The 22742-nt window shown below is 42.4% G+C and overlaps 2 protein-coding genes across 2 annotated transcripts in view; one reads left to right on the forward strand and one right to left on the reverse strand.

Annotated features, from left to right (window-relative positions):
• The window catches only part of adamts15a (ADAM metallopeptidase with thrombospondin type 1 motif, 15a), a 21681-nt gene extending 14882 nt beyond the window's left edge, over positions 1-6799 (reverse strand). The window contains exon 1 of the mRNA XM_036524213.1: positions 5837-6799. Coding sequence (XP_036380106.1) covers positions 5837-6799 — 963 coding nt within the window. The remainder of the gene's footprint in view (positions 1-5836) is intronic.
• A 2383-nt stretch (positions 6800-9182) lies between these two features.
• On the forward strand, positions 9183-22385 carry adamts8a (ADAM metallopeptidase with thrombospondin type 1 motif, 8a). Its single transcript, XM_036523927.1, has 10 exons — positions 9183-9189; positions 10003-10802; positions 13407-13646; positions 15754-15886; positions 16917-17084; positions 18258-18550; positions 19406-19592; positions 20082-20254; positions 20874-21049; positions 21500-22385. The coding sequence occupies exons 1-10, from the start codon at positions 9183-9185 to the stop codon at positions 22230-22232; spliced, it is 2910 nt and encodes a 969-aa protein (XP_036379820.1). The 3' UTR covers positions 22233-22385.
• Positions 22386-22742: the final 357 nt, after the last annotated feature.

A 22742-nucleotide genomic window follows, 5' to 3' on the forward strand; every position in this document is an offset into this window, starting at 1 on the left:
GTCTTGTACAAATAGCACCTTCAGAGACAACAAATTCAAATTGGGCAAAATCGTTTTTAACAATAAACTGTTGCTCCCGTAAAGTGATATCAGTCATTTTGTAATGTATATGTCATTTTATAATGTAAACCAGAATATTCCTCTACTTGTCCCTCTGATGAAAATATGAACTGCTTTGTGGGAGGTATTGAGTGAAAAATATTAGATTCAACTGCTAATGTCAACCCGTATGCAATCTGGAGCCTGCTAGCTGTTACGAGTTAGAATAACAGGGTTTTCATGAGAAATAATTGAACAGTTTGATCCATTCCTGTCAGGCCAACCACAGATGCTGACATAAAATGGGACTTAAGCAAATGTTTGTATCCAAATGTGGATGTGTATCAGCATCAGCTTGAGACGTAACCCCTCCAATGGAAATAATCTATCCAGTCCCTTTCTGAACCCCAGCTCCATTGGGAGCAATTCGAGGGAATGGATGCTGAGAATAAGCCAATGAAAATCCAAAAAAAGCCCTGAGATCAAGCAGCCTTGGGCCCCCGCAGCAGGGCCTGCTGGGTAATTGCTGTGTGCAATGGGAGTATCCCCTCTCATAATTACAGCTCCAACCTTTCAGTTCGAGTGAGCTCTATTTATCGTTAACGTCTAACTCAGCGTTGGGAAGCAATACGATTGATATCTTACTGTAGATGTTCTTACTGTTACTTTGGGAGTAAATTTAGCATAATTGAAAATGAAATATGGTACATAATGTTCCTAACAGAACCCATTCCCCTTGAATGGGTTCTGCTAAGACGAAACATTGTCAAGACATAGACACAGAACGCACATACACATTTTAAACGAGCATAATGGCCAAAACGCCCCCCAAACCAAGTTTTAATAAAAAACAAATAAATAAATCGACCATGACCCACTCCCTGCTTGCCACTCAGAATTAGAGACAGGTAGGAAATCATAATACCTGTACACTAAAGTGAAATAGACAAAATACTCTGAACTCTCATAACTTGCATCGTACTTACTATACTAGTACTATGAAATTGATTAACTGACAGTTGAACAGGTTAATCCTGTTAGCCATAAATGTTACATCAGCTTATTACATTTATTACGGCTTATTACACAACTGATGAGCCACCAAGATGTCATTGGACACAGTAACCATAGGACTTAGACCATTGAATCGCAAGGACTTCCTTGGCAACCATGCTATTGCATTTGTGTGTGCTGTAAAACAAATACACAGCTGTTGATTCTGACTTTTAATACTAAGCTGCAGCACCAGCCTTAAGTTCACTTTCTGTGGCTGGCAAGATGCTTTCTTTGACACAAGATTTCAAAACTGCTACAGAGCGCTGACCAGATTGATGTGTCCTACCTAAAGCTCAACTGCTATATTTAGTGGCAGATCCACAATAACAAATCACAAAAAACAGCTAAGACATACATGTAAAATGTGTCAGCAGTAAGATAAACCACTCTGGGCCTTGCATTGTGTGATTAGCTTGTTTTCTCAGCACCATACACGCCAGCATACTTCTTGCACATCTTTGTAATGTTTGACGACAGGAAGGCAGAAGACACACAGTGGGTCTGGTTGTCAGGGATGTGCTTACTGTGTCCCACACACTCGTCAGCGCCTCAATCACTCACTCTCTGTAAATCCTGTTTGCGGTTAATTACCAGGTTTCGACCTGGTGTCTGCCCCTCCTGCGTTTGATGGATAACCTCACAAGTTCAGACAGTACGTTTTTTTAAACGTCCAGCCCGCGTGCCTGCCACATTTGGGTTCTTACAAACTGGTTTAAGTGCTCTGATGTGGGTTGCCAGCTCTGCCACTTGCCGCTGCCAAGCCTTCTAAAGCCTCCTTTAATGTGTTTAAATCTAGTGGTACATGAGGAATTTAACAAATCAATAAAATCATGAGTAAAACTTAACAGTGTGATTAATGTGACATATGGGAATGCCATTTGTTGCTCTGGTGTGTGTTGATCATTTAGCGGGCAAATGGTCCTGTTTACTTGGTGTTAGAGCCACAACTGCCTGTATAGCATTACACAAATACCTCTGCAGGAGTCTTGTCTCCGCCTTTAGATTGACTTGAAAGGCTTTGTGTAAAAATGTGTGAAATTATTATATATTCTCCCTTAAATAATGATCATAAACAGAACAACCCCTTCTGTACCACCCTGCTTCTTTCCATGATGTGTTTTCTACTGGAGAGTCCAAGCTGTTGGGAGAAATGTTGAAGAATACGTTCAGGAAACCAGGACGAAATGTTGAGTTACTGTGATTTTAGCCCAACGTTTCCCCTCAACACTCTATACTAGCAGAAAAATAGGTGTGGGAACTGAGCTATATCTCTTTTTTCAACCATTTTCTCTCCTTCAGTAAGTAGTTCAGCGGTTAATTGTCTTTAAGATCAAAAGATTCAAAGCTGTGAAGAGGACATTGACCTGCTGAACCCTGCAAATGATCATTTTGCTTATTCTCAGCTTGTTTTGCTATTTCAGAAACAATGGGAAGGTAGAGGTCTTGTAAAACGTGTATGATGTGGTCTTCATTTCCTTAAAAATGAATCCTTCAATGGCAAATGACTCACCTCCAACAATACCCAGCTCCTACAGCTAACATTTTCTTGCAATCATTCCGTATGTTCCAGTTGACTTCCAGTACACATTGTCTTGGGATGCATGCCAATATGTCAGTGTGTATATCTGGCATCATAATACTTCACCATTATTATAGTCCACCATGGAGAACAAGGAACAGAAACAAAGTCCTTACCAGAACATAATTAGACTCCAATAGCTTTTAAATGGAAATGATCAACAGTCAATATGGTCATTATCCCTCCCTTCACATTGATCCAAAACAAAATCAAAATCAATAATCGTCATCCTGTAGAGAACTGACTGTTTTTAATACATAAATATATGAGAGGGCTTGATAAACCACTCAGAGGGTTGAACAGGGTCTTTGTTTCTGCTATGAGCTTCAATAAGCTATTTTATGTTTTATTTAATGTCTAGCGTAGTACTGTGTAACTGCAAGCAAGTACTGTGCAGCTGATATGTCATTTCACACTGTTTCATATATTGTGTCAATTACGTAAGAGGCTGAGGTTTATTTGAGGTTAGGGTTACGGTAGGTGTAAGGTTAAGGGCTTGACTTAGAATGTGGGGTTGAAGTCTGAGCTTAGGCCAAGATGGGGGGGGGGGGGGGGGGGGGTTAATCAGAGAACTTTACACAACTGTCAGAGATCTGTCCCATATCTGTTACTGTGTAGTTGCTATGTCACAATGGGTTAGTACACACTGGTTCCTAAAGTGATTACAACTTTGTTACAGTTGTATTTTGAAAGGTCAGATTAACATAGCCTTTTATTTTTCCCCATTTACTGTATATTCACTTTATATTGGTCAATGAATGCAAATGGCTCTGAGGTCAAGTCGGACAGTTTGTGACCACATTGGGCATGTCTGAGTGCAGTCAGAGAGCATGACCTTAAAAAAAAATGTGCATGTAGATCTGGAGACCATACCTTGTAAGTGTGCCAAATGTGAGGGGTATGAGAGAAACATGTCAAAGGTTATTGTCATATGACAAAAAAAAAAAAAACCATTCGGTGGCTATACTGTTGTAGCCTCAGACGTAGACACTGTGGCCAGTAAGCGTGCCAGATTTAATGAAAATCGGGCAATCGTGTCAAGCTCTACATGTGAAAGGTTAAGAGGAAGTAAGAGGTAAAAATATATAAAGAAGATGAAACTGAACCAAAACACTCTGGCTTTGAAGCCTCAAAAGCCCAACTAAATACCTTGATGAGGCCATTATTATGGAGAGAGGCGTAAAGCAACTCTAAGCAGCGCTAATGTCCCAGAAGGCTGTATACAAGCAACACGCAAGAGTCAGTGGGCTTGTGTGTTTCAAATGTTATAGGGCTTGCCAGCAACACCAGCCAACATGTGCATACCAAATATGATGATGTGATCTGTACAACAGTATCCCTGACAAGCACACCACTGCCAACACACACAAAAACTTACTTGCACAAGGTTTATAACAACATGAACAAAAGTATCCCTCTCAGGACATAAAGAAAAGTTTCAATCATGAGCTAAACGCTTCCTTACACAACTTACTTCGGCTATACAATCTTGTCAGGACAGACCACAATCCGCTTAAATGTAGGTCAGCCTACAAATTCAGACCCTATTCTTTCCAAGTGTAAGCAGAGATCGCCGTAATAGCGCAGTTCCCCTGACCACAGTTGGACAGGGCTTTTGCATGCTGCTGCTCTGAGTTAGCAGGTGGGCCGGTCCCTTGGCTTTCACACACTGCACAGGGATTTCTCCCCTTACAGCCCAGCACAGCTTAATAGGAAACAGACTCCCTCAGAGCAAGAGGTAGGACCACAAACTCACAGCTGGAAGTGGGAAGACTGTAGAGAAATAGATACTTCCCATTGTACCCTTTCAGTGTTAAATTCCTGACCTGTAGCATGTAATACTCATCATCTTAAATTCTGATAAAAATGAAAGGAAAATTGTTAAACGTTGTGTTTTTTTTTTCTACGATTACTACCAACAAACAAGTACAAAGGACACCAGCTTCTCAAATATCAGGGCAATCCCAAACAGAGTGCAAGGAGTTTTCTGCTTAGTAGGTGGATCCATTGCTCCCTTCCCCTTTAGAATGAGTATTGCTTATACTGTATGACATCACCCAATAGATTCAAGTGTTGGTGTTTACTCTGGCTCACTCATTTTGTATCATTGCCAAATGTGATGGTTTTAGGTACCTTATTTTGAACCCCACCGTCAGAGGCACCCCTGAGTAAGCCAGTGCACACCAATTAATCAACATGTACTAGACTTAGCAAGAGAATGACTGTTTCAGAGAATGAAGGAGACAGGACAGGGTGGGGGGGGGGGGGGGTTGGGGGAGCTCCAGCTGTTTAGCCTACAGGTGCACTGCACGTCATTAAGCCCTGAACTCAGCTATCACGGCTCCTCCCTGCAGCACTGACTGGACCTGACATGGGACATGGGGGCAGTAAACAGGTATTTAATCACCCCAGTGTGTGACATTCCTGCTCATTACTGTTCAATGGTCTGTGCTTCATAGAACACATCTCCTGCATCCCACTACTGACCGTCCTTCACCCCTGTCTGGTTATGTGGCCTAAAATACACCATTCCGTGGGCTAGTTCTGTTTTGACATTCTTTTAATGCACTCACGAGAATACATTTATCTTTTATTCCAGGTGGCAGCTACCAGATGTGCGCATATTAAAATACATGTGGGTGCTCTTCATCACGAGCAACAGAATATCCAGGGAGCAGAGCCCCAGAACTTTATCAGTAATGTTATACAGTGGAATTTAGGGAGTAACTCTGATTTTGGCACAAAGGAGCTCGGTGAAGATTCAGACATGCTAAAGACGAGAATAAAGACCAGCCCTCTCCCAGAGCATTGCTTCCCAGATGCACAGGGTAAACGCTTCTTCGTGACATTAATACGTTCACCTTTGGCCTGCGAGAGCCACAATTCAATCACAGTGGGAACACCTGTCGTCCTGTTAAGCTTGTGAGTTATGTGTCACCCTTCTATTGAAAGGCATGACTGTTACAAGTTTGTCAGAGTAATGACATTTCACTGGAGTGTACAAGCAGAATGAAGTGAATAAGAATTCAGGGCATTTTTCACCTGCAAGACGATGCAGGATGCAATAGCACACAGCAAATTGATAACTCTGCATTTACGATCATTTACACTCAGCTTTATGGTGTTATGATGCAGGTTATCGTCCTGCTCGGCACCGCTTACCTGCTTGGTGAAAAGGATAGCGGTATCCCAATACTCTGGATGCTTGTCACTGTTTTTGTTCAACTTTTTCTGCCAGGTGCAGAAATTGCGCAAAGTCAGTGCCGCGTTGCCGGAAACTTTCGGTCCTTTGTCAGCTTCGTTGATCACCATGAACTTGACGACCACGATGTTGATGGAATTTAGAATGCTGGGATGCTTATAAAGCCTCGCGGCGACTGACATCAGGGTCAGCAGGTAATGTTTAAGGTCGTCGCCATGGAATTTTTCCATGGACTCATCTGCAACGATCAGGGCTTCCACGTATCTGGGAATGGAGGCAAACCTTTTCGATCGGTTTCTTAACACCGTTTCAGTTGCGTTCCCTTTATATTGTCCGTGTGTGTGTTTATATTTTTCCAAAGACTGCAGCATGTCGTGGTTCACGCCGGAGTCCACCCCGCATCTGGAAGTCGAATTGGTGCTGTCGTGCGCGGTGCTGCGACGGCGAATGACGTGCGGTCTCTCAGCGCTCCCGGTGTGTCCTGATGCCGTGTCATTCTGTACGGGGCTGAGGAAATATTCCCACCCTTTGTAACCAAAAGCGCCTTGCATGCCTTTGCACAGACTCAGAGCTGCATAGGAATCCCGGTCGGAATTAACAAAACCAGAGTAAAAGCACCGGCTCAGATCAGAGATTGCACCGGGATTTGAAGATGAGGCATCGCTTTGAGCTGAGAAGGTAGGCGCAAGGAAATTGGAATCTGGCACTAAATTGAGAATAAACTCCTGCTTGAACGCGTTAATTTTAAAAACAATTCCTTGTTGGAGTGCATCCTCCTCGCTGCCAACAAAATTGTATTTTGCAGAATTTGGGTGATCCAGCCTAAGAGGAATGCAAAAATCACTTTCCATTGAATGGGTAATTTTTATGAATGTAAACAGGACACTAAAAAGTATTGCAATTGTCCTAACAAACATGAACATGGTTGTGTCTAAAATGTAAGATTAAAAACTATTAAATCAGGCGATGAATTTCTCAGAAAGTTCGATATTTTCGATGTGATGGTTAAACTGATGCATGCGCATGCGATATCAATAATCCAAGGCACTGTAGCCTCGCGGGTTTGCTGCCGTGTCTCCTCTCAGTACAAAATTCCCCGTATATGATCCATTCCCATCTTCAAACTGTCTGTTGAAGTGACTGCCGCCTTCTGTGGGCTTTATGCTTTTGCGTCATGTGTAAACATTGAGGGATTGTAATCAGAGTTTTGGGGAGGTGCTGGCGGAGCTCATTGGACATGCCTCTCGGTTTAAGGTTAAGACCGCAGCCGCTTGCAGCTCTGCGAATACTATCACCACTTTCCAGCACGCTGCACGTGGCGTCACCGTCGTTATCATCGTGAGCATCTATTGGTATTTGCTTTCAGTCCGGACACAAGAGTGCACCTGTAGACACATGCAACATCTTTTCATTACACAAACCAGCTGAAATGAGAGAACTACAAGGTACTTAAAACTAGTCAAGAAAAAAACACGTATTCGTGCAATTCAGTGAGCTTTATTCAGAGCCCAATAAGTAGCTATACTGTAGCTATCGTCGTTATAACGAATGTCTGAAGTGTAAACTCATTATGTGGGGAATACTTATATGCAATAGCTGATTACAATTGTATCAGCTATGTGGGAGTTGAATATGCATTGTAATTGCTCATATACTGTATGAAAAGTCATAATTTAGCAAGAGAATACAATCGAATAGATAATAATCGTCGCAGTAATGGTGAAAATTGATCAGCTTGAGCTACCTTGATGTATATTTCAACGCAGCTACATTATGTTAGACTGTTAAACTCTGGCTTCAAAATATTTCGCAACAACATGATCCGTTTTGAAGGATACCTTCCTTCATCTGTTACCACTGGGAATGTAGACAAAATTACTGTGTTAGGTTACATGCCATTTTGAGAAGTAATGCTCATTGGTAGCATCTCCTTTAAACAATTCTTAGTGACCAAAATGTTATACGCACCTTCCTAGAAATGTAAAACATTATTTAAAAGCACCGTTCTTCAGAGCAGTGTAACAGAAGTTGAGGAAAAATATCCAGGATACATTTTGTTAATCAATCAGTCAATTGTTTGTTTGAATGATTGGGTAGTTGATTAATTAACTGGGGGACACTTCTGGTACATGTTTAATAGCTCATGAAGACTGGGCAACATACTTGCAAGTAACGACTTCTTCCACCCATCATGTAATCTGTCAATTTGTATCCATGAAAGGACTAACCTGGATTTTTTTTTCCATACAAGCGCGACACCTAGTGGGCGAGCAACGACGAGATTAGCTAAAGTGCCCTTAATTTCCGAATAAATTCACGTTTTTCTGAAAGGTTGGAAAGAAGAAAATAAAAAAGATGTAAAGTGTTATCACCGATGTAACGCCGACAGATATAATTCAGATATTTTGAAAATATTGCTCGTGTGCATGTTTCGTTCTGTGTTCATTTAACTCAGTAGAAAACAGCACATCCACTCACCAATTTCTTGACTCCATGAAATCATGAAATGTGTTACTACACTACCACCTTGTGGGAGGTAAAATGTAATACGATAAAAAAAATAAGACTAAGCTCAACTTCATCATTGATGGTAGAAATTGCAATCAGTAAGTATTTACAGTCAGTATTTTGTAAATGGAAAGGGGGTTGATACCAATTCGAGGAACTAACTGGGCTGTAAGCCGTTTTACTGATCAGAACAGGTCCAATTACTGATTCAGTCTTGTTCAAGAGCAATGGCATTCAATGCCTACGTGTGCAGTTTCAGTGTAAGTGCTATCTTTCGACTTTTTGAGTTGATACGTATCTGCAAAAAGAATATCGGGATGGCAACCCCATGTTTGCCTTTATTACTTTGTCTGTGGAAGAACGGGGTTTCCACTACAGTGAGGAGGCTGGTCGTAAAAGATTGGGTTAATCACCCAATCAACCACCTATTCATCTACGCTATTACGCTGTTGTGGAGCGTTGGTTATACGTTTACTCACTATCAATTGTATATCCCAGACCAAGTGTTGTCATTTTGATCTACAGTATCAATTTGTGAACAAATCTATCTCTCTCTCTATCTCTCTCTCTCTCTTTCTCTTGCTGTGATACACACACATGCACAGGTAGGCTATTGTACTACAAAGTATTTTGGGGCTTGAAAACGATTTCGGAAAGCAAATCATTAACTTTTAATGAAAATTTGGTTAGCCCACCATTCAGGGGGTTATATATCTCGGCAGACTACCCATGAATAAATATTACCCTTATAGGCATTATTTTAAAATAAATGACATCGCAGACGCCTCTTTCATTGAGATGGCAGGTATGCCATCCGCCAGGTTACGGGCATGCCCCATACCTATCGGATATACACACAGTGGATCATTTAAAAACCCAGCGCAAAGTGTCAGATGTAATTTCACAACCGGCGTGGAGTGTAACTGAAGGCTCGCAGCAGCTAATCTGAGCTGTACTGATTCGGCAAGGTACAATTTACTGTGTGTGAGACAGGATTTGCTTTCGCGCGTGATTGGAATGGAATATTAATATAACCAATCGAGTAAGCTTCTTTTTCGTTGAGAATCTGAAAGTATTTTAGCTGAGGAAATACCTCTAAATCAATTGTTCTGGGTGCGAGAGTTAGCTGGTTTGGACTCGGTGTACTGTCTGCTGTCAAACTGAGGCTGTTGGAGTGGGAGTGCTGGTCTGCTCTCATTGGATCAGTTTGATGTGCGAGCTTATTCTTGATGCGCGAGGGGGAGGAGAGAGTGAGAGGTATCAAAAATAAACTTCTTTTTAAGAAGGGCAAGAACGTATAAATACCACTGCCTCTACCACCCTTCAGTTGTGCGGTGCACTGACAAGCGCAGGTTATTAGCTCTCACAGAATACAACATTGTATTCACGATAATTAAAAGCATATTTGAAAACTCTGAAAACAATTGGCTTGATTATTGTAGTTTATTTCAAGGGTCGTTAAAGTAATTTACATTTACGTAAAGTTTTAGCTTAATATGGACGTTGTGTGTACAAAACCCTACAAATATACAGTGCTTACATACATACAGCGGTTTGTTTAACAGCCTGCACCAAGATCACATTTTATTAAGAAGACACTACTCATATGCACAATTAGACCTTTTAACGAATATAATTCTGTTGTACTTTAAAATGCGTTCTGTGCTGCAGATAGCCTTATTAACGCTGCTTTTAACCAACGTTGCACTTTGTGAATTGTTCGAATCGGAGGAGATCATTCCTGTCAGGACAAGCCGGAGAAAGAGCGGGCGTCTCTGGAAGAGGAGCGAGGAACAGCTCAGTTTCAGATTTGTTGCGTTTGGTAAAGACTTCAACTTGCACTTGACTCCGGATGACAGGTTTTTAGCCCCGACAATTAAGATCCAGCGCATCAACTCGAAACATCTTCCTTCACTACTAGACGCTGTCGACGCAAAAGAAAAAGGGATTCCTTTGCCAAACGGCGCAGATGCCATTCTTAACAATGTGGAGGAGACGACTGACAGTGGGACAGAGCTGAAAAGGTGCTTTTATTCGGGGACCGTAAACTTCAACCGAGATTCCGTGGTCGCTGTCAGTCTGTGTCATGGAATCCAAGGATCGTTTATAATAAACGGAGATGAGTATCTGATAGAGCCTAAACGGTCTTCAGACAAGAAACCCACCAAAGTCATCTCCCAGCTGCACGTTATTAAACGCAGAGTGTTCACCGACACGCACGGGGCTAGAACCACATTCGATCAGGTAGGAGATGATGGCGAAGATGAGAGGAAACCAGAAAGAAACAGTTTGTTACTGGAGGAAATTGATGCGCAAAGGAGGACGAGGAAAAAGCGTTTTGTTTCTGCAGCCCGATATGTTGAGACGTTGGTGGTGGCTGATTCCTCAATGACACGTTTCTACGGAGACGAGATACAGGTACGACCCTTTTCAGCTGTCCAAAGAGGGTTTATATTGAGTGACTATATATCAGTAACAGTATGAAATGAGACATTAAATTTGATTGATGGAAAGGCGACCATTATCTTATGTAAAGATCTGGTACGAAAGCATTGAGGGCACTTTTTTCGCGGTCAAACATGTCTATGGAATGTGACTGGCCCTTGCAAATTGTTGGTATCAGACGGAGTATTTATGTAAAACTTCATCCCTTTGATGCAATCAACTTTTGTCATTTCATTTTGACTTACCATGAAATGCAGTACTTACAGCAACCCTTCAGTGATCACCAACAAGAATGAAAGCAATTATATTTAATGTGACATGTAAGGACAAATGCTAACCATACCCAGAGGTGTGTAGAGGAGGCATGCGCCATGCATGAAGTTTAAAGGCAATCCAATCTGCTAATTTACTATTATTTATCAAGCCAGTTTATGAGAACATGATGTGAAATCTCCATTCATGTGTGTGATGAAAGTCTTCTTAGCACGGTGAAGTCAGTTTTAAACATACTGATCGGTTGTAGAATATCATGTTGTGCTTATAAATGGCTAACTACACTTGGTAAGCCCCGGGTGCCAAGAGAGTTCCTATTCCAGTAATGGAACACGATGCTCGTAGACCAAGGGAGGCATGTCGGATTGATTACTCAGGATGTAAATACCGCATTCAGAGCCAGTCACGCTGGGAAATGCTTCCCCATTGCATGTTTGGCCATAACTAAACAGCAAACCTCTCCCAAGGTGTGCAGATATCACAAATGACAAAAACAGCCTTTAGTTTGTTAAGAAGCGGTTACTATGGCTACACATGTGACGGATGAATTTCCTAAGTGCTTTGTCGTTGTAGATGCTAAAGTGCTTTGGAGAGAACTGAATACATGCATTATTTCCTATTAAATCGTAGCGTCTTAAAGAGTGACACAAAACTGTAAATTAACAATTTTACTATATATCGGTTCAGGTAGGGAGAAGTGTTACATAAACTATAGTTCAGCTGGCATTTGCTCTGTAATTAGATTAGAATGTACCCTGGATACTGTTCCTAAAAACTATACTACTGTTCTCACGGAGTGCCATAGGATCTTTAATGACTACAGTAAATCAGGACGTCGGGTTAACGTTTCATTCTGGATTTAAAGTTCTACAACACAGTGTCGCATTCACTGCATTGGGCATCGGGATTTATGTAGTTTGGAAGTATGCTGACCAAAATCCTTCAGAGCAGTTTTCCTTGGATATCTCCCATGTACGTACTGGCCAGGCCATGCATAGCTTTTACAGTTATTTGAAGTAGGTAGTATGGATTCTTGCTGCCAAACACATTAATTGATGGTGGCTAAAGTTTTCACTGCAGGACTGAGCCTATCAGGCTGTGTTTTCATAAATGGGGCCAAAGTACGCTTACCGCTACTGCAAACAGTACCCACAGTTAAAGATATGATGCAATCACGAATGGTGGCCAAGACAGAAAATAACTATTTGTATTACATGAAAATGGGATCAACATTAGCCTTGTTGTGTCTGAAAAGATACTGGTTTCACATAATGTTGCCAGATGCTTGGAATTCATTCCCCCATGCTGCTTTTCCCTTTTATGTAAGACTGTTTCGGAACTGCCGATCCCTCGTTAGGCTCACCTCTCCGTGACAGCCTCAGCAGGGCATGCTGAAGTGAGGCAAATGCAATGCCCGGACACGCTTGCATGAAGCCAGTGGCTATTTTCCACACTGCAAATGCCACAGTGTCTCACAGAAATGCGGGCGCCAGTTGGAGGATAGGTGTTACTTCACTGACGTCGACGGAGCAACACACAGGTGCCTGAAGTTGCAGGAGTTGCAGGTTGCCGGAGAGCAGTGAGATAAGGAAACAAATCCAGGTAGTTGTGCCACTGGAGCTCCCAGTCATGGTGCACTGATGACATGGCTGAGATTGAGCCTACTGAGCCACTCGAGAGTCCCCTGTTCTAAACTATCTCTTAAACCTACCCCATCTTCAATTTATTCATAACTCCCTTTAGAATTCCCTATGCCCCACTGACTCCTACTGTGACAAATATTGCCCCTACCTACTATTTTGAAAAAGTAGCATAGCAACAAATACACCATCTTCTATCAAACTGTGGACCAGTTTGCACAAAGATGGTTTTATCCAGAGCAACTTATATAGGTTTCAGTTTTTTACATGTTATCCCTTTATACATATATACACAATATATTTACTGAGTCAATTCTGGGTCAAGTACCAGGTCCAATTTTACAGCAGTAGTGCCCCAGCAGGGAATCAAACCAGCAACCTTTTGGTTACAAGTCCTGCTCCTTAACCATTGTCTCATCACTCTAGGGCACCCTTAGACTCGTCAGTCACTTGTGAGTTGTTCATATTACCAGTGATGATCAGTGGAGATGACTCTACCGTCCAAAGAGTGTCTGCTTCATTGTGATGAGCTGGGGAACTTGGTTGTGTGAAAAATACCTGTTTGCTTTGTACTACTGTATATGTGGGGTGCATTTGTCTTGTGAGGAGGATTTGTGAGAGGATTTCCCAGTCATAATAACCTTTGTCATTTGTTCCTCCACAGCACTACATCCTGACCCTGGTCTCCATGGCAGCGCAGATCTACAAGCACCCCAGCCTGCGAAACTCAGTCAGCATGGTGGTGGTGAAGATGCTAGTGGTGGAGGATGAGGATGTTGGTCCAGACATCTCCAGCAATGGAGGCGTGACTCTGCGTAACTTCTGCGTCTGGCAACAACTGTTCAACCCCTCCAGCCAGAGACATCCGGAGCACTATGACACCGCCCTCCTCTTCACCAGAACGGTGAGACATCCCACAGTAATCCTGCCATAGCTCCTCACACCCTGAAAGCTGTGACATAATTTTGAGGCTTGTTAAATATACCCAGGGTTGAGCTGTTCTCTGAGATCAGGATGACTATTTTCAAATTTAGACCCATGATTAATGAGTTCTTTACTGTGGAAATAAGTACTCGGGTATAAAATGCGTTACCTGATCTTTGTGCGCAGTATTAAAGTACGCATTTAATATTAGTGTCATATCAGAGTTTATTTTACAGTAGTTATATAATGCATTACGTAATGCAATGGGTGCAACACATATGGCTATGAATACATTAATGGAGTGACTAAATGTATAAAAAATTAACAGCAAACTTGACACTAACATTTACATTTACTGTATAGACAGATGGTCTTATTCAGTGTGCCTTACGAAGGAAGGAACATAAGTGCCTATAATAAGCCTACATGAACAACAAGTGTACACACAGGAAATGTCAGACTACGTTAACAAAAGTGCGAATGCGTAACCTAGTGCTACAACATCCAGTTCTATACTGAAAAGACTATGGAACATGCTGCAGTTATCAAACCATCAGTAACATAACTGATGTGACAGCATTACTCAGTACTATACCCCCAAAGTTTCACAAAATGCAGCAAGACTTAGGTGCTACAAAATAAGCAGCTAGGGGAGCCAAGAAGCACTCTCGAGAGAGAGAGAGAGACGGGTCTGTGCCAAAAGCTTTTCAACAGCTCTGTTCTGACCTCTGTGAGATGCTTATTCCACCACATTGGGTCCAAGAACAAATGCGGACATGACCGACACGTACAACCCCACAGGGAACAGACGGCCAGATGTCTTGAGGTTACAAAGTGGAGAGGCCTGGTTACAAAGTGGAGGTCTGGCCAGCGCGAAAGGTCTGATAATTGACTGTGGATTCAGAGGAATCCTTTTGCTGAAGGATAGGCCAATACACCAGTGTTTTGAAGCTGACGTGGTTCATTACCAGTGGAGAGAATGGGTGGGTGAGATATTAGAATATTTTGGGAGTTCATTGGCCAGCCATGCAGTAGTGTTCTGGATGAGCGGCTGGGGCTTGGGAACGTGTAACACAGGGTGATCCGTGAGGAGAGAGTTGCTGTGGTCCAGGCTACAGACCACCAGGTCAGGAGGTCAACTGTTAAAACTGTCCAGCGTGATAATCTTATCAAAAGCAGCTGATAAGTACGTTCAAGAGGGGGCAGAGAGAAATTCCTTCATAATTAGAGAGAAGAACTGTCTCAGTCTCTGTGTCCAGCTTTGAAGCCAGATCAGATGCAAGCAGGTTGTTCAGAAAGGAAAACAGGAAAACTGGCTTAAAACAGAAAGGTTTTGAGAGCATTCGGAGTAAAGGAACTGGATGGTAGTGCTTTACATTAGAGATGTAAATAATTGGTTTCTTAGGCAGGGTATGACATAGGCCTGTTTGAAGTCAAAGGGAAAACAGGCTTTGGGTGAGATGGTCTGGGGGAGGGGACAGAGAAGAGAGAATAGTATGACTGTGGAACATTTACTAAAGTTATTTTATGTTGAAAATGGCATTGATGACAGCAGCTATTTCAAACATACATGGGAAACAGCAGTACAATTCACCGTGTTTCAGAGCAGTACATTAGCAGTACATTAACACCAGATCTGAATCTGAACTTGGAACGCCACATGTAGGATGCCAAAGTCATGGCTCAACAAGAACATATTTTTAAATGCTGTCTGTAATGAGTCAGTAGAACTAGCTTTCTGTTCTTTCTCATTCTTTCACCTGTCTGAAGCCCAGGTGTCATATAAATTATATGTGGATGAATGTCTTGTGTTCAGGAAACATATTTTTCTGTGAGAGGCACCTTGACATCTGAAGAGAATTGAAAGGGGGCTTGCTGTTTACAATAGTTTTTGGATAACACACAGTTAAAACAGTTCTCTCTTCTCAAATGTGGCTGGAGTTTTATTTGCTTCATTTTTTTATGATGGAAACACTGAGAAATATGTTTCTTTGACAAGCGGTTGCTTAGGAGCAAAAAATTTTTGTCTGGAACAAACACTGCACTCTCTGGACCTGACCGGGTTGAAATGTCTCCCATGTCATCAGGACATCTGTGGACATCAGAGCTGTGACACTCTCGGGGTCGCTGACGTGGGAACCATGTGTGACCCCAAAAGGAGCTGCTCTGTCATTGAGGACAACGGTCTTCAAGCCGCCTTCACCATGGCCCACGAACTCGGTGAGCAAAAGAACTTACTACAGGATCGCGTGCTTGTTTTTGGTACTTAGCAATGAACCCTCTTTGGATGTCACGTTTGTTGCGGTACATGTGGATTCTCAGTGGAATTAGCTATTACAGCACTGTGTGATGGATTGACATATGTTTAGATGTGGTGTTTAGTTTTATGTGTGGTCCATTGTTCTTGTGATTTTATCAGATGCACTTTTGTACCCTTGCTGCAATCAGCTCTGGATAGAAGTGTCTGCCAAGTGACTAATATTTAAACTTTATTTAACCTTTATTTTTACCAGATAAGTCTTACTGGGATTAGAAATCTCTGTTTCAAGAGCGACCTGGCCAATAATAGCAGCACATGAAGGTTCATACAATGACACATTTACAACATAAAACACAAAGCATTACAGTTTAAAATAAAACACCAGTTTACACATTAAGTATAGTCATGATGTTCAGCAGAGGTGTGGTGCCATTATGGGTTAAAACATTTACAGACTCCCATGTCATTTTTTGTCATGTTATTAACGCTAACTTTAACACCATTCAAAGACAGGCACATGTAATTTCATGTTATTCTGCAGCTCATTCCAAATGGAAGTGGCAGAGAACTAGAATGCTTTTCGGCCAGCTCTGTACGGGTACAACAGTCAGAAGTATACATTGTAGAAGCATACATGTGCGGCAGTGTAGCATATTGGCAAGGAGCAGGACATATAACCAAAAGGTTGCTGGTTTGATTCCTCACTGAGGCACTGCCATTGTACCCTTGGGCAAGGTACTTAACCCAGATTTGCATCAATGAATATCTAGCTGTATAAATGGGTAACATGTAAAAAACTGTAACCTATGTAAGTAACTCCGGATAAGAGCGTCTGATAAAATGACAATAATGTACTGTAATGTAATACATTTCCTAACGTAAGTGTGGAATGGATGTCATCCTGTCTGTAAGTCAAACTCAGTCCTGAGGCAGTGTTCAGACTTGCCTGCCGAGTGTTCGTCAGTAACAGGAGAATGTCTCTCCATGTAGGCCACGTTCTCAGCATGCCCCACGATGACTCCAAAAACTGTGAGAGGATGTTCGGGTACCTGGGGGCGCACCACCTAATGGCCCCGTTTTTCATTCACCTCAACAAGACCCTGCCCTGGTCTCCCTGCAGCGCCCTCTACATCACAGAGTTCTTCGACAACGGACACGGTGAGAACGAATCCGTTTCTGCTACTAACCTGTCGAATAGCTGCCTCTTTTCACTGCCACTGCCCCCATCCCTGTGTATCTGATGAACAGTACACCTGTAATGCTGTATGTCATTCAATGTGATGAGGGCTTGACACGTATACATAGGATACAAGTGATTATGGTATAGACAATATCGTCTGTGCAATTACCAAGTGTTATTGTTTCATTGAATATATAAAAACATCTATATATCACATTCAAATTAAACTTTAATGATTTCAGCCACTTTTGGGTGCATGTCTCATAGTTGTTAATAACCGACTGAAACTTCAACTATGGCTATAATGTGTAACTTTGTCTTTGAAGGTGGATAAAATTCTGTTGCAATGTGGGTCTAGTTTTTACAAGTGCGTTTTTCTTAAATAATACCACTCCTGCTTTGACATGTATCTGACCACAATTTATGGTGTCTAAAAACCATAAAAACCATACTTGCTTAATTTTTACACTTTTTTTGGGGTTTTCCTCCTCTGGTTTCCTATTACTGAATACCATTGTTCCAGCAAATAAAATAATGTCATCGACATAAAAGGAATGTCTTTGAAAAGCCTGACATGGCCCAAGAAAGTGAGTGAGGAGCTCACTTCTCTGTTCTGGTTTGCACACAGTATTTCAAAATGTGGTTAACCCAGAACTCCAGGCTATGTTCTACTTTAGAGTCATGAATCTACAGAGAAAATATGCGGCCTTGCGAAATAGCAGAATAGCATTTTTGTTGATTTATATCCATCAATATTTCAGTCTTCACTCCATTCTCTGTACTTATGAGTCATCAGTTGAGGATTCCAGCTTGCACATTCCATGTTTAACAACTGCCCTCCCTCACAGAAAAGTAAAGCACTGCCAGAACCATTTCTCTTTCCAAACTACAGGTAGTGATGTTGAGATCAATTCCAATCACATTGAACAGTACTTGCAAGTTTTATAAACATACTGTACATTATATATACTTTCATATATATATATATGTATACACTTGCAATTAGTCTTTCCCATCTTGGGAGAGTCTGTACAGATTTGTATTGTTATCAGGGTTTTCCAAAATGCCCCTCAGATGAGTCCAAAGTCCTCTCTCTCATTCTGTAATGGTCCTACTTATTTACTTTACACAAAATCTTATTCTGAACACAGGGGACTGTCTGCTGGACATGCCAGAGAGCATCATGTCTTTGCCCACGGAGCTGCCAGGTCAGACGTACAGCCTGGACCACCAGTGCCAGCAGATGTTCGGGGAGGGCCTTGTGCACTGCCCCAACACCTCCGACTCGGACATCTGTAGTCAGCTGTGGTGCAGGGAGAAAGGGGAGCTGCAGTGCATGACGAAGAACGGAAGCTTGCCCTGGGCCGACGGCACGGCGTGTGGCACCAACAGGACCTGTCTGAACGGCGTGTGCACGGGAGCTGATGAGGCCCTGCAACCCAAGGTGAACCCACGGCGTGATTTATGACCCCCTCATCAGAGGGTAACATCACCAAAACGTCAATGCGGAGATTTACCGCTTCTGCACTCATTAATAAGCTTGCGTGTATATACAACTCCTCTGTCTCTCTGCCTGCACCGACAGATGTTTTCATGGCTTTGTTTCAAAGCACATGTCTGCTCTGTCTGGAGTGGGCCGCCTGATACAAGTTTTCACCCTTCTAAATGTATCTTGTAACACTTCTTGTGTCCCAGTCCGGCCCCCTTGCATAGCAGCCTAAAATAATCAAATAGCTCTGTTACATTTTCCAAATGCTCATCTGATTATTAGCGAGATTATTTCTGGTGCAGACTTTCCACTAGGGCCTCAATAAGAAGCTAACTTATGACCTCAGACATGTTGGCAGCCTGGAGAGTTCTAACACCCTGCTCGTAAAAATCCCAGCTAAAAGCATGCACTAACCTTGTTTTGCCAAGACACTATGGATTTAGCAAGCGAAGACACTTGGGCAGGAACATGTGAGGCTGTAGACACATAGAAGAATGAAGAACCGTTCTGATAAAGGCACGGCAGTTCAGGAGACATGAAAGCTTTAGTCCTCGGTATGAATTTACCTAGACACATATTCACGTTACGTTCACAGTGTCATACACTGCTGAGTGAACATTTGCTTTTATGGTGACAGTCTCCTCTTTTTACTTAAAATTTTTAAATAAGCAGCTTGAAGAATTACAGTGTTCAATATTATGCCAGAAACAAATGATACTGACATTCTTTTCCCCTTTGATAATGGCCAGGTCTGCGTACCTTGCTTTGTTGTAATGGCATGGGTCCTCTCTTTGTCTGTTTCTGGTACAGACAGTTGTGGACGGTGGCTGGGGAGAGTGGGGGCCGTGGGGACAGTGCTCCAGGACATGTGGAGGAGGGGTGGAGTTCTCCCGCCGGGAGTGCACCGATCCTGAGCCCCAGAACGGGGGGAAGTACTGCGAAGGACAAAGAGTCAAGTACCAGTCCTGCAACACTCAAGCCTGTGAAAGAAACAGCGGTAATTCATACTCCTCCAACACCTGTATATATACGAGTGACATTCAGGGCCTCTTGTATTGTAGAATGCATGTTAATGTTCCATGATGCATATTATTGTATAAGTAAAGTTTTACTTTATAACAGGGAACAAAAAAATGTTAAAAAGCTATCTGCCCAAGAACTTTACGTTTAATGATACCTAAATGATTAAATATGTTGTGAGCAATCAGAATAATAATACACAGCCATATTCTTCGCTAGATATATTGTACAATTTATGAAGATGGTGATTTATCCTGACTAAACATGACATACACTTCCAATCTCACTGCCTCCTCTGCTTCTGTATCTATGGACAAGCCTGTCACTGCAGAGTATCTTAAGCAGGTGAACATTAAAAATCGGCAATCAAATGGCATTCAGACCCATACACCATGGCAATATACATCTTTGTTCCACCATTGGCAGGTATGGGAATTATTTGACTTGGCTTGGTTTGTTGTTTCAGGAAAGAGCTTCAGAGAACACCAGTGTGAGAAGTATAACAGCGCCAATTACCTCGACATCAATGGCAACATCAAACAGTGGATCCCAAAATATGCCGGCGTGTCTCCCCGGGACCGGTGTAAACTCTTCTGCCGGGCCAGAGGAAGCAGTGAGTTCAAAGTCTTTGAATCCAAGGTATGACCATTTTTCTAACTGACTAACTTTCTAACTAACACAAATGAGAAGCTCCTATGATCGTCAATAATATGGTGCATATCTGCACATTGTTTCATTTTACTTTGTAAATGTTTGCCCCACCTCCTTTTTATTTATTGATATTTATCCTCTTTGATGGATGACATGACAGATACTCTGTTTGAAAGCAATTTTGAGAGCATTATAATTTTAGTGACGAATACTTTAGGAAAATAATAGAAAATGACCTGTAGCATATAAATAAAACTGAAAAATATAATACAGAAAACTCAGAAATGCAGAAATAATCATTTCCAATTGACACAAGCCTGTCATAATTCTGCCTTATTTCCTTTTCGTCCAATCATATCCATCAAAGCTAATTATCCTTCAAAAAACACACAGCTCATCAAACTCCTCCGACCCTCATCCTCAAATTTCTCGTTGCTGCGTAACCGCTTGATTTTTATTGTAAAATGAATCCATTTGCCAGATGCACATAGCTACAGAAAGATACTTTGATAAGCACTTTGCTAAGTACCTTTAAAATGTGTCTTGCGCTTGTGTAAGTGGTAGTTGGTTATTAATATTAATATAATATTCCACCCTTGCTGTGCAGGTTATTGACGGCACCACATGTGGCCCCGACACCACGTCAGTCTGTGTCCAAGGCCAGTGTGTCAAAGCAGGCTGTGATCAGGTGATTGGGTCCAACCAAAAACTGGACAAGTGTGGTGTGTGTGGGGGGAATGGTTCCAGCTGCAGGAAGGTCACCGGGTCCATGAACAAAGCCACGTAAGTACAGAATCGAGTGGATGCATAGATGTTGCAGTCACTCTACCTTTAGTGTATGACATCACTGGAGTCCCTCAGCTGATGGAAGGAGGCTAATGATGGAAGGAGCCAGAGAAATCTGATCAAGGCACATGCAGATCGTATACATTTACATGCACATTTATTCATTTGGCAGACGCTTTTATCCAAAGCGACTCACAAGTGAGGCAGAGTATAACACAAGCAAAAGCATGACCAGGTTTCATTAGTTGGCCAGACAAGGTACATGTTAGCTGGTAGAAACACAAGTGCATTAAACCATTAACTTTATTTTTTTTCATCTCATATGAAGATCATATGAAATGTGATATGATATCAGGGATGAATGTGGTTCTGTAAGACTGTACACGGTCTGTACACATTAGCACAGATGGCTAATCTACTTTTGTTTGGGTTCTTTCCTTCGTACAGGTATGGCTACAATGATGTTGTGACCATCCCGGCTGGAGCCACCAACATCGACGTCAAGCAGCGCAGCTATCGAGGAGTTAAGCACGACGGCAATTACTTAGCCATTAAGGGAGAGAGCGGGGTCTACATTCTGAATGGAAACTTCTCCGTGTCCACCGTGGAGCAGGATATTCCAGTGCAGGGAGCTGTGCTAAAGTACAGCGGCTCGTCCACGACCCTGGAGAGAATCCAGAGTTTCCAGCAGCTCCGTGAGGCCGTCACAATCCAGCTCCTAGCCACATCCGGCGACGCTACACCGCCGAAGATCAAGTACACATTTTTCATCCCCAAAGATGTTTCCTTCAGCAAGTCCGGCGAGAAGAAGGCCTCCGTGAATGTGATCCAGCCCCTGTCCCCGTCCCAGTGGGTCCTGGGGGAGTGGTCGGAGTGCTCCAAGAGCTGTGGATCGGGATGGTCGAGGAGGAGCGTGGAGTGTAGGGACAGCAGCGGCTTCTTCTCCTACCTCTGCGACGAAAGCCTTAAGCCTGCGGACATCAGGCCCTGCGCCGACCTGCCCTGTCCACTCTGGCAGATGGGGCCCTGGTCGTCTTGCTCTCAGACTTGCGGCAAAGGGGAACGCCATCGAAGCGTCTACTGTATCGACTACACTGGGAAGATAGTGGAGCCGGAGAAGTGCGACCCCGCCAAGAAACCCAAGCCCGTCTCTGCAGACTGCTTTTACCTGGAGTGCTGAGCCGGCTGAGCGCTACGGCGAGCTTAGAGATTGTGCTGTGGACAGCGGAGTAGAGCTGGGAATGGCTAACCAGCCTGCCCGAGCTTCAGAGACAAGCAGGGAGATTCGCTTAAATTCAAGTGAAAGCTGCACTACCTGATCCGAACAAGATCACCCAGCATTGGCCTGTTTGAAATATTGAGTTTATTTTTTTTGTCAATTTTCATTGATGTTTTTTCACAACCACTATTGAAGGTTCTACCCAATAGCTATCTACCTCAGAGGATGTAAAATTATGTATATAAAACCTTGATAAACTGTAACAAAAAGTTGGTATTTTTGCATAAATAAACAGATTTGATAAATAATTTTAGTGCTGCAGACTCCACAATGCAATGGTATATGTTTAAGCATTGACAATTTTCAGAAAATAAAGTGATCAGATTCATTCACACTCCTATTTTGATCCCAATTTGATTTTGCTGACAGTATGAAGCCACATCCTGCAGTCTCAGTCTGCTAATCTGTGTA

This window comes from Megalops cyprinoides, chromosome 3 (genome assembly GCF_013368585.1).
Source record: "Megalops cyprinoides isolate fMegCyp1 chromosome 3, fMegCyp1.pri, whole genome shotgun sequence".
NCBI classification, from domain to species: domain Eukaryota; kingdom Metazoa; phylum Chordata; class Actinopteri; order Elopiformes; family Megalopidae; genus Megalops; species Megalops cyprinoides.